This window comes from Artemia sp. Qi Xiang Cuo, chromosome 20 (assembly GCF_049724085.1).
Source record: "Artemia sp. Qi Xiang Cuo chromosome 20, ASM4972408v1, whole genome shotgun sequence".
NCBI lineage: Eukaryota > Metazoa > Arthropoda > Branchiopoda > Anostraca > Artemiidae > Artemia > Artemia sp. Qi Xiang Cuo.
In genome coordinates, this window is record NC_142813.1 from 1,725,475 (window position 1) to 1,742,575 (window position 17,101).

General features: G+C 33.9%; 2 protein-coding genes across 11 annotated transcripts in view; one reads left to right on the forward strand and one right to left on the reverse strand.

The window, feature by feature from the left end:
* Eaat1 (Excitatory amino acid transporter 1) overlaps positions 1–17,101 on the reverse strand; it is a 225,597-nt gene that overhangs the window by 33,614 nt on the left and 174,882 nt on the right. The window lies entirely within an intron of this gene.
* LOC148939756 (uncharacterized) lies at positions 3,372–15,852 on the forward strand. Its single transcript, XM_089106440.1, has 4 exons — positions 3,372–3,427; positions 5,194–5,542; positions 12,171–12,329; positions 15,232–15,852. Exons 2-4 carry the CDS (start codon positions 5,503–5,505, stop codon positions 15,435–15,437), a joined length of 405 nt encoding a protein of 134 aa, XP_088962566.1. The 5' UTR covers positions 3,372–3,427; positions 5,194–5,502; the 3' UTR covers positions 15,438–15,852.

Sequence of the window (17,101 nt, forward strand, 5' to 3'; positions counted from 1 at the left end):
ATTTGATTTTTCCAGGTTTACCTTACAGCCTAATGTCTACGGTTTTTACCTTACGGTCTAGAATCTACAGCGGCAAAAACAGATTTTGCCAGTTTTGCAATACGGAACTTAAGACAGCTTGCGTCCATATTTCTTTAAATTACTGGTTTATTGAATTAAATAAAAACGAGTTTTTTCAACTGAAAGGAAGGAGGAACAATAAATCTTAAACATGAACGGAAATTATTGCGTGTATGAAGGGAAGTATCCCCTCCTCAAGACCTCACTCTTTACACTATAGTGATTTAGTACTTTTAAAAAAGCTTATTGTTCTAATTAAGCGACCGTTGTGTTTCAGGTTTAAAGAATTGGGACAAACTTTAGCGTAAAGAGCGAGGTGTTTAGGAGGGGGGTAATCTCCCATAATATACGTAATAATTTCTGTTCGTTTTAAGTTTCAGTGTTGCTCCTTACTTTCAGTTGAAAAAACTTGTTTTTTATTAGTTTCTGATCGTTTTTCAAATAATACCAGGAAATCTGGCCTCACACCCACCGAGAAATCCCCCTCCCCACGGAAATATCCTCTAGACAATTCAATCTCGGTGAAAATTTACATCGGACAATTACCCTTAACAACTACACGCGTAAAATCGAGACGGAAAAGAAAAAGCAAGACATATTCAAAGAATTGTGTATAGGAATTCTGGCAAATTTCCCCAGTGTATGATTTGCTTTGACAAGTTCAGCCCCTGGAAAATTCTCTCCCCATGAAAAATTCACCCGTGGAGGAACCCCCAGCAGAAAATTCGTCCCCATCCCCCACCCGAAAATGTATGCATACTTCCAATAACAAATACTATGTATAAACAATGTTCAAATTTTATAACTTAAAGACCTTGCCCCTGGGACTGTGAGGGGGGGGGGTCATGCTATACTCAAAGGCATAGCTATTGGGCTTTTCAACTATGATGAAAAAAATGGATATTTCAAAATGTTGATTGGACGATTTTGGGAAAAAGAGGGGCGGGGGGAGGGGCCTAGTTGCCCTCCAATCTTTTCGGTCATTTAAAAAGGGCACTAGAACTTTTAATTTCCGTTCTAATGAGCCCTCTCGCGATGTTCTAGGACCAATTGGTTGATACGATCACCCTTGGGAAACACAAACGAAAAAAAAAAAAAAAATAAACCCGCATCCGTGATCTTTCTTCTGGCAAAAAAAAACAAACAAATTCTGCACTTTTGCAAATAGGAGCTTGAAACCTCTCTAGTAGGCTTCTCTGATACGCTGAATCTGATAGTGTGATTTTTATTTACATTCTATGAATTTTAGCGTTTAACTAGTTTTCTATATGATTAAATAAAAAAAAAACAAGTTTTTTTTAACTGAAAGTAAGGAACGACGTTAAAACTTAAAACGAACAGAAATTATTCCGTATATGAAAGGGGCTGTTCCTTACTCACCGTCTCACTCTTTAGGCTAAAGTTTTTTATTGTTTAAAAAAAAAGAGTTGTGAAAAAGTAAAACTATAGATTAAAGAGCGAGGCGTTGAAGAGCCCCTTTCATATACGGAATAATTTCTGTTCGTTTTAAGTTTTAACGTCGTTCCTTACTTTCAGTTAAAAAACTTTTTTTTATTTAATGTTTGAACGTTTTTGAATTAATGCAGGTTATGATATTGGCTCACCGTACATGAATAATTAAAACAAAATTTGAACATTAATTTTTCTTTTAATTTGGTTAAATGGCTTTCTCGATACTTGTTTAATTTTATTTACGAACGTTTTTATTAGTAATAAATATATGTAACTTACGAATTAACTTACGTACCGAACTTCTATATTCATATGTTTTTAATACGTATATTAGAGGGCTCGCCCCCTAGTCAATACCTTGCTCTTTAAGGTAAAGTTCCAATTTTGTTCCAATTCTTTAAAAATAACCCCTTAATCACAAATGCCGTTAATTAGAATAAATATCTCTTATGAAAGTACTAAAAAATCTTTGGCTTAAAGAGCGAGGTATTGACTAGGGGGTGAATCCAATCATATACATAATATTTTCTGTCGTTTTAAGTTTTGATGTTGCTCCTTACTTTCAGTTGAAAAACTTGTTTTTTTTATATAATTTCTTATCTTTTTTTAAAATAATGCTGGGAAATCCGGCGCCCCCTTCATAGCAATGTCCCTTCCCCCATGAAAACTTCCTTCATGGAAAGATCCTCCCACATAATCCCCCACCCCCCCCCACTACCAGAAAAATCCCCCTGAAAACGACTGTATACTTCCCAATAACCAATACTATATGTTAACATTGGGTAAAGTTCATAACTTTCAGCCCTTCCCCCGGGGACTTCGGGGGATTAAGTGGTCCTAAAAGACATAGTTATCATATTTTCGACCATGCTGAACAAAATGGCTATCTCAAATTTTGATCGGGTGACTTTGGGAAAAAATTGAGCGTGGAAGGGGGCCTGGTTGCCCTCTATTTTTTTGGTCACTTAAAAAGGGCACTAGAACTTTTAATTTCCGTTCCAATAAGCTCTCCATGATGTTCTAGGACCACTAGGTCGATACCATCACCTTTGGGGAAAAAAACAAATAAACACGCATCCGTGATCTTTCTTCTCGAAAAAATGCAAAATTCCACATCTTTGTAGATAGGAGCTTGAAACCGCTGCAGTAGGGTTCTCTGATACTCTAAATATGATGGTGAGATTTTCATTAAGGTTCTATAACTTTTAGGGGGTCTTTCCCCCTTTTTTCGAAAATCAGCCAAACTTTCCCAGGCACGTAACTTTTGATGGGTAGGACTACACTTGATGAAACTTATATATTTGAAATCAGCATTAAAATCTGATTCTTTCGACGTATCTATTGGTATCAAAATTCCGTTTTCTAGAGTTTCGGTTACCATTGAGCCGTGTCGCTCCTTACTTACAGTTTGTTACCACGAACTGTTTGATTTCTATTTTGATTTGCAATATATATATATTTTTTTTTTCTTCGTGTTACTCCAAGTATTATACATTTCTATAGAGTGGGTCAAAAATTAATAATAATAATAATAATAATACTGGAACTAAAAAACCTAGTATACAGCAGGTGATGGAATGGTGAAGACGGTAAGAAAACAGACTTCGGAAAAAAAAATTGTCGACGAATTTGTATCTTAATCTATTCGTCTCGTCAAACAAAAACCAGTATCACGATTTTCTCGAAGACTTGAGACATTAGGTTCCGGCAGAGTACGGTCAAAATGGAAGCGTACGAGCTAACTGAAATTCCGTCCAGAAGCCAAAGAAATTTTACATGAGAATCTCGTTAGTGATGTGTCATTTCCTAGAAATTCCTAATGTCCAGGTAAAATAGTTCCCGGACCTGATCAATGCTTTCTACTATTTTCAACAGTAGCCATTTGCGCTTTGACATTTAGATTTACTTTTATTTGGTATGTAGTTAAAACTGTATTCATAATATTCTAGCTACAATGTATTGATATGAGCTATTAAATTAGGGGCTAATTGTTTGCCTCTTAGTGAAAGAAGAAAGTATATTGATCAGGTTAGGAAAAAAGAATGCTTATTCTTGCCCTTTGTTAGAATGTATAGATGAAAATGTGTTCCATTTGATATGGAAGTATGATATATCGGAAACATAAACCAAATATAGAGAATGTGTTTGGACTTTGGCCTGCAGTTGATTATAGGTGAACTATAGTCCAAAGAGTATAGGTGACTTACAGGAGTGGGAACTGACATTAAAAAAACCTCACCGCCATCTAGCATTTGGCGACACTTGGCATTTTTCAGTGTAATAGTAAGAATAGCATAATTTGTTCAATTCAATTTGTTTAGTTGGTAAAATTAGTGTAATAACAAGTTTCTAATCTCAGTTCCTGAAAGAAAAATCATTTCAAAGCTTTAAAAAATGGCCAGTGTTACCAAACACTAGATGGCGCTTATGGTTGTTGTTTTTTTCTTACGACACCAGTGTCAGTTTCCTCTGTCATAAGCTACTCACACTTTTCCTAGAATCAACTTTAAGCGTTTTAACCTCCGTAGCTACAGCTGCTCTCGCCACTTTACGCTAGAACTCGTTGACTTCTAGCAAGTGGTATCTAGCAATACCACGACTAATCCTACACTAAACAAGGCCATTCTACCAAAGCAATGTCTACTCCATGGTAATAACCAAAGTTTTAGTAAAACGACAGTATACATAGAATATTAGAAAAATCACACAGGAATCTAAGATATTCCCTCAATTTTTTAACAGGATTAAACGAGTGACATTTCCTAGTTTTCTCTTGTCAAGTATTCTATGTAATATGACCCACACTCAAGGGTTTGAATTCCATTTCTAAATGTAACAAATTTTGGAACCTAAGAGACACCATACCGGTGTCAAGAAAGGAAAGGAAAGCATGAGAATTTTCGGTATAAATATAGTGTTCCTGCTTGAGTTTTACTATTTTTCAAAATTCCTCCAACGTCCCTCTCGTGGGATTTTCTTTGGATTATTTTCTCATCGTCTCAGCATGACCCTTGAATCTGTTTCTTATACATTCTACGAAAAATCAAGGGATTTCCGGATCAGTTTAATGACATAAGAATTGGATTATGGAAAGTCCTTATTTAGACCTCTTTCCTCTCTTAAAGCAGCTGAAATGAGTGAGAAATAGAATCATAGTCTATCTTATGGTTCCGGTATTTATAGAACCATCTCTAAATTTGCTATTTCCAAACTTTAAAATATTTTGCAAAAAAATATAAATTTAAGGCCTCTTACAGAATAGTAGTTTTTGTCTCTATGCTCTCTCGCTTCTCGTCTAGTTAGCTTGTATATAGTGGCAATACTTTGTCAAATCATGGTTATTTTAAATAAATATTTAACCTGATAGGACAAAATGTGAGAAGATATACAGAAAGAAACTGGTGGAGGCCTGATAATTCAGAAAGCTCAGTTTAATGCCGAAGGGAAATTAACAGGAGGAGGGGGATGGGGTCTTGGATCTCAGTTCAGAATAAGCCCAACTCATTTGGGGGGAGGGAGGTTTATTTTTACTCTATTTTCAAATTGAATTTTTACAATCAGTTTTCAATAGATCAAACCAGGAGGGAGGGGTGAATTCCCCCTCCGTCACTGGCCAATATTGAAAGGCTTTAAATGTTTGACATAAATATAATCCCTCCATTTAATCCTCTCAATTTTCAGAATTTCTCCGTTAGCTCCATTCTCCAACAAGTCGCTCTCGGGGGATTTTCTCCAGATTATTTTCCCATCGTCAAATCCCTGGCATCTGTGTCTTATATCTTCGATAGAAAATCGTGGGATTTTTGAAGAAGCTCGATGACATTCAACAGACAACACAGCAACAGCTGATTTGAATTATATTCAGCCAAGAGGAAAAATACAGATATGGTGAATCTCTTTTTAAATGCAACACGAGTGGTCTAATATAATTATGGTGATGCCAGAAAAACTAGTTTCATTACACGAATCATTTGATATTTAAAGTCAGTTATGAAGCTGGTATTTACATTGGCTTTCTTATTTTTACCGAGTAAGTTGGCTTTTTTTCATTTCTTAAGCAGCTTTCATTATCCGTACGCAATTTTTTATGCTAAGTGATTAAGTTAAGTTACGTTATGTATAACACTTAAGACATTCTCTCGGACTAAAATCCCTAAGCCATCATAATCATTATCTAGAATCATCGCAACAAACAATTAAAACTTTTAAAATGTTGAGATTTAAGTGTGACCTAGCGTCTAAGGCTTTCTAAGAAAAGTTTATATTTTTTTTACTTTTGCATTATGAATAACCCACCACTATAGACTGTATAAGGAAACCAGACAGGAAACGAGACAAATGGGTATTTGCTAAATAAATGGATCGCAAAGTGTGATTTCTTATGTGTTTACACTATTTGAACTGTTGTCTATTGGGTTTTAGGGGGGGTACCTAGATTAGGTTCTAGACCCCCGAAAAAGCAACAGTTTAGATATTGTAAACACATAAGAAATCACGCTTTGCGATCCATTTATCTAGCAAATACCGTTTTTCTGGTTTCCTGTCTGTTTTCCTTGTACAGTCTATAGCGGTGGGTTATTTATAATGCATAAGTACGAATATATGCTATGCTTTACCCCCCCTCCCCTAATATGCAAATATATAGGCCAAATTTGTTTCTAAACTACTATATTTTCATCCTATTTTATTTCATTAGCATTAACCAAACTTAACTTCTTTCGTGTATAGTGGTGTGGTATTTATAATGCATAAGTACCTTTTTCTATTAATTTATTGCTCATTTGGAAATTCTATCTAGTTGCTAGTATTTTGATTTTTCCAAACGTAATGTAAACTTATGCAAGGCAAAATCCCGTGTAGAGCTCGAGACAAAATTCGCTTCGTATGACGTAGGAAAGGTTTTACGCCGTATTTGAAAGCATCGTTATTTACAGATATCTCCTGTAGACACTACTACACGATTGTAAAAGCGTTGTAAAATGTACAAGAAAATTGTAAACCCCCACCCTGAAAAATTACCCCCTACTCCGAAAAAAATTTCTAAGTACACCTTTGCCGTGTATTCATTATATGTTTAATCAATTATGAACAAATCTTATCTTACCCACAAATTATTCTTGATTTGATTGTGGATCTAGGCATAGTAGGATTGATTTTACTTCAGAACGCAATATTTTGGAGGAGATTGCGCCATTTTGTGAAAAGTGTCTAAAATATGCAAACTAAACGGGACAATCAACTGTTTTAACAGTCGTAAGAATCTCACTATCTTTAAACAGGGCATTTTCAGGATAATTGATTTTTGCTACTATACGTGCATGTGTGGACTATTCCGCAAAAAATTCATCAGAAAATTTATCAGAAGCGCTAAAGCATATGGCATGGGTAAAATTCTCTCACAGATTCTTGTTTTTAAGATTACTTTCCCCCTCTGCTGAGCCAACAAATTATAATTTTGCCTATGTTTAATCCAGTTTGATTTTTCCTTGCTTGCCTTGCCCTGAAGATCTGTGCACACGATACGTCGAAAACTGAAATTAATGCTTTCAAATCTTTCTCTTATTATATCGGAAAGAGTTGAGTAATTCATTTGTAGCGATTAGGACAGTCAGCACCACGGAAAAAACGGCACCCACAGCTTATTAAGAAATATTTGGAGGGCAATCCATTTTCAAAAATCGTGGGTACAGATTTAGAGGTTGGCCCCTCCACAAGCAAACAGTATAAAATCCTGGAAACTACTTTAAAAGATTATAAAATACTTACAACATTCCTAAAAATGAATCACTTTACTATACCCCTCCCTCACCCCAATGTGCAAATATATAGCCCAAATTTTGTTTACTCCATGAATTTCTCGTCGCTTGTTTGCCATTCAACTAATTTGTAGAGAATCATTTGCCTATGGAATATGCATGGAGTATATATAATTTGAGCTATACGTTTGGAAATTAGGAACAGGGGCGGACCCAGGACTTTTTTTAGGGGAGGGGGAGGTGAAAAATAGGTTGGTCCGATGAACTTGCGTTAGGAGCAAGTTTAATTAACGCAAACTTGCGTTATTAAGTAAATTACACTACTATAGACGATTTTATGGGGGTGCTCCCCTCCCCCCGCCCCCTGGAACTGCGACTGATTAGAGGGGGATGGGAGGATAAAGTAAAGTGATGCGCTTTTAGGGATGACATAAGTAATTATTTTAGAATCTTTTAAAGTAGTTTTCAGGATTTTATAGTTTCCTTTGGGGGAGGGCAACCAATAAAATAGTACTAGATGGTGTAAACTAGGCGGCTTACGCCAAGCTAGGTGGCTTACGCCACTCGTGGCAAAAAATGTGCTATGGTTCCAAACACCCGACGTATTAGATACAGAGTAACTTATAGACCATACTTACATTGGGGGGCTGGGAGAGACAACAGCCCTCCTTTAATGGAGATTTTTTTTATTCATCTTGAGTTTTAATCTTTCTTTTCACTGTCATTGAAGAAATTTCTTTTTATGTTTAGTTAAATTAACTTGTTTTTCGGGGAGTATCAGTGAGAGAAAGGGAAGGAGGCATTCACCCTAGATTTGTATCCCCCTTTGTTTTGAAAAATGTCCTTTTCAGATAATTTTACTTAAAAATATATTTTTTGGTATTTTCAATGAAAAAAATTGAAAAAGCAACAAAATTGTTCCCCTCCTAGATTTCGAAAAATACATTTGCCCCTCTTCATTCAAATGAATTTACGCCACTCTTGCTTTATTGTACATAAAACCAACGTATGACATCAGTTATAAAAACAATTTGTTGCATTATGTCATTGTTCCCGAACCATTGGGTCAATGGGTGTCCATCATGGCATCCTAATTTTACAAGAGATTGAAAATTCATTTTTGAACTATGTTACAAATATTCCCCTACATCAACCATAAGGTATTTTGTGTGCCAACACGGAATACTCGCGTAGAAGACCTGAAAATAACCGAAAAATTTATTTGAAGCATCAGAGACAGTGAAATTTGAGAAAATTAAGAATTTGATTTATTTTTTATTTATTTATAATACATAGATTTATTAGATTTCTTTATTATAGATGTATTTAATATAAACTATTGAATTTATTTAATACATTTAAAATAGATTTATTTATTATAAAGCTTCCATATGTGCAGTTATGCAGATTTGGTAGTCATAGCGGGCACCAAATTTAAAAAAAGAATCGTGGGTGAGAGATCAACATAAAATAAGCTAAACACATATGACCTTAAACATTATAAGGATGTGTAAATTCCATTGAAAGGGTAGCATAGGTCTTTGAGAATCAACGGATTTTTAGTATCTGAGCTTTGCCGGCGAAAAGGGTTGTCAAATTCAGTTTGGTCAGCGTTGCAAAACTGACGAAAATGTGGTCCTGCCCTAAAAACTTCATAATTTTGGAACAGCCAAAAGAAAAATCTTTAAAAAATTGAGGTTCTTAGGAATAAATAGAGCCGGAGACCAAAGAAGGTTTCCATTTTAATGTCCTTTATACTTTAAGATAATATGGACTTGAAAAAAGGAATACAACGAAAAAAACACTAATTCATTAAGAGTTAAAAATAAATAAAAGCCGAAACAAAGATAAAACCAAATGTAAATGTTCAGTTTTGCTGATGTCAAAGTCAGAGCACAACAAAATCCTACTGTTACATTGTGCTTGTGACAAAAAGTAAAGAGGGGTGGATGGAGAACTAATGTTTGGGTGGAACCGATATAAAATTTGGCTCCCTTATCTATTTTTGTTGCTCCTCCAGCCCTGTAGTAAGTGCAACTTTTGACCTTAGTGGAGTGGGGGACCATGTGTTCCTAAACCTACAACTGGATCTGCCCCTGAAAGTATCTCATGAATAATATTAAGGTTTACATTTTAATTCTAGACATTTTTGTTGTATCTTTCAAATTTGGATTTTATGTCCAAAAGTCTTATTTATTTTTTTTTATTCTCACACGTTTGTGTTTCACACTTATATGTTACTATATATATATATATATATATATATATATATATATATATATATATAAAAATATATATATATATATATATATATATATATATATATATATATATATATATATATATATATATATATATATATATATATATATATATATATATATATATATATATATATATATATATATATATATATATATATATATATATATATATTCAAAAAAAAATATATATATATATATATATATATAATATATATATATATATATATATATATATATATATATATATATACATATATATACATATATATATATATATATATATATATATATATATATATATATATATATATATATATATATATATATATATATATATATATATATATATATATATATATATATATATATATATATATATATATATATATATATATATATATATATATATATATATTATATACTATATATATATATATATATTTATAATCGCTAATGGACAGCAAAAAAAAGGTAAGAGATTTTTATTTTTAATCAATAAGATTTGGACCAATTTGCCCATCTTAGGAACTATTCGACCAGTATACTTTCGTATCCGGTTATATAGAAGTATATTAAGTGATTTTGAAGAAAATCAAAACTTTACGAAGTTCTTGATATTCAAAGGCGGTATGACCCACCCCCGATATTTTGTTTGTATTACTTGTTTTTTACAATATAAAAAAAATCTAAAAGAACTAAATTCCATCCTGAATTCTATATTCCAACCAAATCTCTGGGACTCTTGCATTTCGATCTTTACCCGTGCCACATTATGGTCATACTTGTGGGTAAAACCAAAATTCAGCATAAATCCAGTGCCAATAATGTATCCCATTCGTGTTTTTTTTAGTTGAAAAATTAGCTGAATTAAATTGAACGAAATTTGAATTGAATAAAAACGAAGGAACTAATATAAATAGATTGATTCTTAAAGATGTAATGGTATTAATTCCAAGAAGTCTCAGGAATTCCTAATTTTTCAATTTTATAATTATAAGAAATTCGACTGTACAAAATATATATTTCAAACGAAATTTGAATTGAATAAAAACGAAGGAACTAATATAAATAGATTGATTTTTAAAGATGTAATGGTATTAATTCCAAGAAGTCTCGGGAATTCCTAATTTTTCAATTTTATAATTATAAGAAATTCGAACTGTACAAAATATATATTTCTTTCAGTAAAGCGGAATGACTCTTTAGCCTTCAAAAAAATTAGGAGGTTGTGGCCAGGGGTATATCCGGGATTTTTTTCGGGGGGGGGGGGGTTCTAAACCAAAAAAAAAACTAAAAAAACATAAAAATATGTTCATATTCACTTTTATGTCGTTTTTACGAGGGGGAAAAACATTTCGGGTGGAGGTTCAAACCACCTAACCCCCACCCTAGATATGGCTATGGTTGTGGCTCTATTCATGCTTATGGTAACTTCTATTCGTTTTAAGCTGACTTGCTTGTTCGGTTGAATTTTTGTTACTTTGGCACTTTTTTGCTCCTTTACGGGGGAACCAATATTTTTTCCCCTTTCTTTAGCGGATTGGAGTCCTCATAGCCCAAGGACTTGGAGATATAAGCTATAAAAGAAAGCCATTCAGGAGAAATTTTTTCCCCCTTTTCGGGTCTCATTTCACAGGAACCGTGCCCCCAAACCCAAATTTTCTTATAATATACTCCTCTTGGCAAGGAGATTGTCAATGCAAGTTTCAAACTGATCAGAATGACAGGGGTTTAGGTCTATTACTGGGCCGCTTGCAACCTCCTCTAAGTTGGAATCTGCGGTTCCCAGAAAGTACTGTGTAAACTTTCAAACTAAATGCAGAAAACATTCTTAATCCTGGGCCGCAGTTTGGGTGCGTTATTGCCACCAAACATAATTTTTCTTGTACAGTGAGGTCCATTTTGCCAGGACTAATAATGTTAAGCTTCAAGTTCTTCAGAAAGAAATTTGTTGGCCTTTTTAGCACCTTATTTTCAGGTGAAGTAATATTTTTTTTTATATTAGGACCTTATTTTCGGATGAACTAATATTTTATTAATAGTTTTATTGTGAATTTTTAGGATACAAATTTTGAGCTGATGGGATAAAAATTGCTCCTTTTTAAAGTCTCATTTTTTGGGGGCACGTGCCACCCAGACGATGATTTTTTTAACGTTAGGGTCCCCTGACCTTGGACTTACGACTCTAAGGATCAAAATGATCAGGTATAAAAGGTTTTTGACCCATTTCCAGGCACCCTAACACCCTCCTGTCTCAACAAAATATGTGTTCCTATTGGTCCTAAGAACGGTTCGCATAAATGTCAAGTCAATCGGACACCCAAAATCAAACATGCCCCAACGTTCCACTATAAAACAGGCTCTTAAGCAATTGGCAATTGAGGCTCTGAAAACATTGATCCGATTTCATGGAAGGCTATGGGACAGAACTTTTATAACTAGATTTTTCAATTTCCATTCACACATAGATCCTCCGAAGTTTATATTCGCTTTTTTGCGAAGTGGTCGGGGAAAAAAGGAATAAATGGGGGGATATGGCTCTTTATTTAGGCAGCACAAGAGCTGCATCTGATCGCTCTTTAATCTTCTCTTATGGTCTGTTTATTTCTTTATTTACTTGATGTATTTATATATTTAGAAATACCCTTTATTAAATGCATAAGATGTTATCAGTGTGGGATTCACGAAGAGGAAGATTGGAATTGTCAAAATATGCGCGATTCTCGCTTTTGGTCTGGCTACATTGTGGATTGTCAAACTGGCCAAGTTTGTAGCAAAACTAGCACTTATTCAAACGGTAATTTATGACACATTTTTTAGGCTATAACAAATCATTTTATGGTATTCTAGTTTTTTTCCCATTTAAATATTCTTGGTTTTAGTTTTTCAAACAATAATAATAAGAAACTTAAACAGCTTGGATGTGTGAGCTGATATCAATATAATTTGGAACAGTACAAAAGGGAATCTAAATTATCCAATGTGGATTTTTTTATAATTTACTGAAAAGAACATCCTTGTTAAAGACTATTTGTCCCCTTTGCCACCTGCTACCTAGTTCTGAAGTGTCTCTGGAAACTAAAAAAAAAAATTATGCTTGGTTTTATCTTTTATACAAGAACCCGGCTTATTTTTTAGCAACTTTGTTTTGTACTTTTGCATTGCTTTTTTTCTTGCTACAGCGAGATAGTTGGTTTTTCTAAACACTAAAAAACAGCTTTAGAAATATTCAACAAGGAGACCATTTTTGCTTAGACCAAATTAGTTCAGTTTCAAAATATACAGATTGGTGAGCTTTTTCAAACTTTATTTTGTTTACCCCATTCCTATTTGTTACAAAAATTGTTTTATACTTGAATAAGATTAATAAATATATACTATAATATTGAAGCACTGGTGACAGGTTAAATCAGGATTTTATTTAAGAAAGCTACTCAAAAAGTATGAGCTGAAGGAAACCAAACTGCTCTATTGCAGTCTGCTGCTCTACTGCTCTATCACCAACTAAAGAATTAATTGAACCTCCCCCCCCCCCCCATTAGAATTTAATACACCAACAAATTCCTTGCAGGAGAACAATCAACTATATCAAACAAAAAACGCGAAAGGGTAGAAAGAAAAAGAATGAAAATAAAATAAAAATTAGGATGGATTCAATTGAATACGTAGTTACTGAAGATTTGAAAGCTGTTACTGAACAGTTACACCATTACTGAAGATTACACAGTTACTGAATTTACAGTTTAACTAAAAACAAAGTGCCAATATTTTTGCCCAAACTATTGAAACATAAAAAAATAGAAGAACCTAAGGTACTTGTATGATATGCCCCCTGCCACTTAATAAGTAAAGTTAGGTTAATCCTAATAAGATATACTTAAGAATGATAAAAATATAATACTTTAGAAAAAAATTTGGGCTATATATTTACACATTAGGGGGTGGGGGTAAAATACAGCGGCTCTGCATGCAAAATGTTTTAGCTACAGTTATTCTGATTTTATGAAGTAAGAATTGTTTCTTGAATTCACACTGTCCAAATATTTTACCCCATTCTCTTTCCCCTAATGCGCAAATATGTAGCCCAAAATTAAATGTTTCCCATTTATTCTGTCTCTTCTCTTTGTCTTTTCTCACGCTAAGTTGAAAGAAACTAGCGAAAGAAACCGGTTTATAGCGCGTCAATACATGAACAACTTGAGAGGTAAGGGGTACGTCATACAAGTACCGAACATAAAAACAAACCATTAAAAATCTACTCGGAACATTTCAGTCATTATAGGTGTTGCCATCTAGAATCTTCTTTATTTTAGCGACTCAGGCACTTTAAATCTTATATTTATTTGGTATATTTTTATTGGTATTGTAATTTTTGGTATTTTTATGCCATAATTTTTTAGTTTTTAATAATTTTCATAATTATTTTTGTATTTCTTTGGTATATTTTTCTTGGTCGTGTAATTTTTGGTATTTTTATGCAATAATTTATGTCAAATTTATGTCATAACCGGGTAATAGTAATATTACTTATTACTATTACTATTATTAGGTCATGTAATATTAATATTACTATTGCTCCATAGTAGAGACTCAGCTCTATTTGACATACCGAATTACATTTTTTAAAATTTGGTTTACATAGTGTTTTTAATTGAAAACATTTCGAGATTTAATATATAATCATTGAAAAAAAAACACAGTCTAACTACTTTTTAATGTTGACTGGCTAATGGGCTATGAGTCCAGTGATATAATTATGCCTTCCTTTTGGTGCAATTTATAGTTGCAGGCCTGTCTTAAAATCGCTTCTTTCGGAGTAAATATATATCTTAACCTGTGTTTACAATATTTGCGAAAGAAGCTGAATTTTCGATTAAAACTTTAAATTTTGATTTAAGGTCTAAATTAATTTGGATTCAATCTGGAATTTACCAAAAGTAAGCAATTTATTTTTGATTTTTAACTTTTTTTGCGTTATTAAATATTTTGGGTTAGGTTAGCATGCAGAACATAGGCTAGAAAAATTGTGTACATATATGCCTATTCTTCCATTTTTGATTCATGTTTCTTATGGAGAGCAATGTAAGTTCGAAATAAACAAAACGAAGAGAAGCAGAAGTAATTCTTTTGTTTAAGTAGCTAGAATGAACCTTAAGGTTTACTGGGCAATGCTAGATGGCATTGACTATTTATTAGAGGGCTTAGACAAAAAAAAACGCATACCAAATTTGTTTATGTCCATTTTTGTTACGTTTTTAAGAGTCAAACGAAAATCTCGGGGGGGGGGGTCAAACCCCCCTACCCCCCCCCCCCTGGATACGGCCTTGGTGTACATTAGAATTAGGCTTATGCTTTCTTCCTTGTCTTGACTTTGACTTATGTCTCCTGCCGGGCGCTGCTCGGCGTAGAGAGTGACGTCTGCCTCCTCCATCCACTTCGGTCCATGGCAAGCGTTTGCACATCGCTCAACCTGATATTTGCCATCGTCAGGAACTCGGACTGGCTGTCAGACCATCGTTTCTTCGGTCGGCCGCGAGGTCGCTTCCAACCGGCTTCGACAGGGTCGAAGTCATTGATAGTTTCCGCAGGTATGTGCGGAGGCATTCGAAGTAGGTGTCCGAACCATCGTAGTGTTCGCTCGGCTGCTTGGGTCGAAAACCGAATTTCTTCCTTGTCAGTTGATTATATTTTGTTTCTAGGAACAATTGAAGAGATTCGTGGTTGTTCATATGACAGTACCTACTATGGATCAAAGCATTTAATTGGATGTGATATAGCTGAAAAACGAACTTCTGATATCCTCATTTGCTTTTGTGAATCAGACCTTTGTAATAGCATTTGTGCTGTAAGAAGCACCGTTATTATTGTCCTTTTTACCCTTCTCACAGTAATTGTGCAAAGATAAATTAAATATATTGTTTAAACAGTACACAAAATTGAATTCGGATAAAACAAACATTATGTCGAAGATTTGGGGTTATGTCCCTCCCCTTTCATTAGATGGCTGCAATTCCCTAGAAAGGGAATCGAAATAAGATTGGAATTGGAACAATGAAATTATGCAACATTGTTCTCTAACAAATCATGTTCTTTATTATTCGTTTTTGAGCAATAGAATGAAGAATTTTTCTTTAGAAGCGTCGTTACCTTAGTTGCCCTTACAAAACTTTTAACAGGCCAGCATGCCCAGGGTCTACGATGGGAAAAATTTAACTAGACAATTTTTAGAATTTAATAATTGTTGTGTTTTTGTTTTTGTTGACGTTTTATCAAACTTTTTACATTAAAGTTTTCTAACGATATTTTGCAAGTTTTCCAGGGCCATATAATTGTATATGTATGTTCAGGCATTTTTACCATGCGTGATTTTTACGCTGTTCAGATAAAGCATCCAAATCTAGTAACAGTTTGTTTGTGCTGACTGTTCAGCTTTTGACCGTGCTGCTCACAGTGAACCTGTATCAAGCCGTTCATAGAAACAAACAGCCTGTAAAGATTGCCCATGTCAATAGTAACCTCTAAAATAAGAAAATAAGCAATAAAAACATCAGAAGATGCTACTTTAAATTTTGAATCCTTACTAATTTACTAATTTTAGTTTTGTCCATTAAAATATATTAATATAAAAGAATTTACATAATTTTAGAAAAGGGGGCTAGGAAGAGGTTACGATGCAGGTGAAAAAAAAACTTTTGCATTTTACCGAGAATGATGGTCAAGGAAAAGTATTTTTCTTCCTTGGTGATTGCATTGAACCCGTCATCTTAGAATATCGGGAGAAGGCTCATTAGAATATAAAGAAGGTTCTAGTTCTTTTTAAGGACCAAAAGATCCTGTTTTTGCCATTTAATGCCGCAAAAAATTAATTTTGACCTGAGTAGGGCCTAAAACTGTGTGTATAGGCTATGTTTTCAAACTTTCCGTTCTTCAAACTTCACAAATACCACTGTAATAACAAATTGAATTTCATTACAAATGGCGTTTGATGGCGCGACAGCCTCCCTCGTATTTATAAAAATATTATTTTATTGCGTGAAGTTAATATACCTAAATGATCCAGTATTGTTGAAGGATTTATATGCTAAGGGTAAACTTTAAAGTAAAGAGAGAAAGGGAATAAGAGTTTCTGGGGGTGATATCTGCCTTGGGTTTAAAATAACCCGCAGTGCGACATTAAGCACGACTAAAAATTAAACATAAAAAAAAACTTCGTGCAATTTTGCTTTATGTCAAAAACCAGCATTTTTCTCGGGGGAGAAAGTGTGGGGAAACCTAATTTTACACTATATTTGGAAATAATTTTGGAAAGCAGGTCGTCCTCGTCTGAGGTCAGAAAACATCATAAAGAAAGATTTAGAGGAAATCGAAACTTCCTGGGAGGGTGTAAAAAGGGAGGCTTCGAATAGATTGGAATGGAGGAGGAGCTTGCGTAGATGTGGTGGCCTGGTGATGCGGTGAGTTGTTAGTAGTAGCAGTAGTTTCAGCACGGATAAGGGTTAGGTTAATTTCTTACCAATCAGAGAAGTATGTAAAAGGCAATCATCGTGAAACAAGCTATCAGCTTATAAA

Excerpts from the sequence above, each read along its gene's own strand:
- LOC148939756 (XM_089106440.1), top strand. The coding sequence starts at position 5,503 with ATGAAGCTGGTATTTACATTGGCTTTCTTATTTTTACCGA. Across the intron at positions 5,543-12,170 it reads GGCTTTCTTATTTTTACCGA|AAATACCCTTTATTAAATGC; the intron begins GTAAGTTGGCTT and ends TTATATATTTAG. Across the intron at positions 12,330-15,231 it reads AACTAGCACTTATTCAAACG|GAACAATTGAAGAGATTCGT; the intron begins GTAATTTATGAC and ends TTTTGTTTCTAG.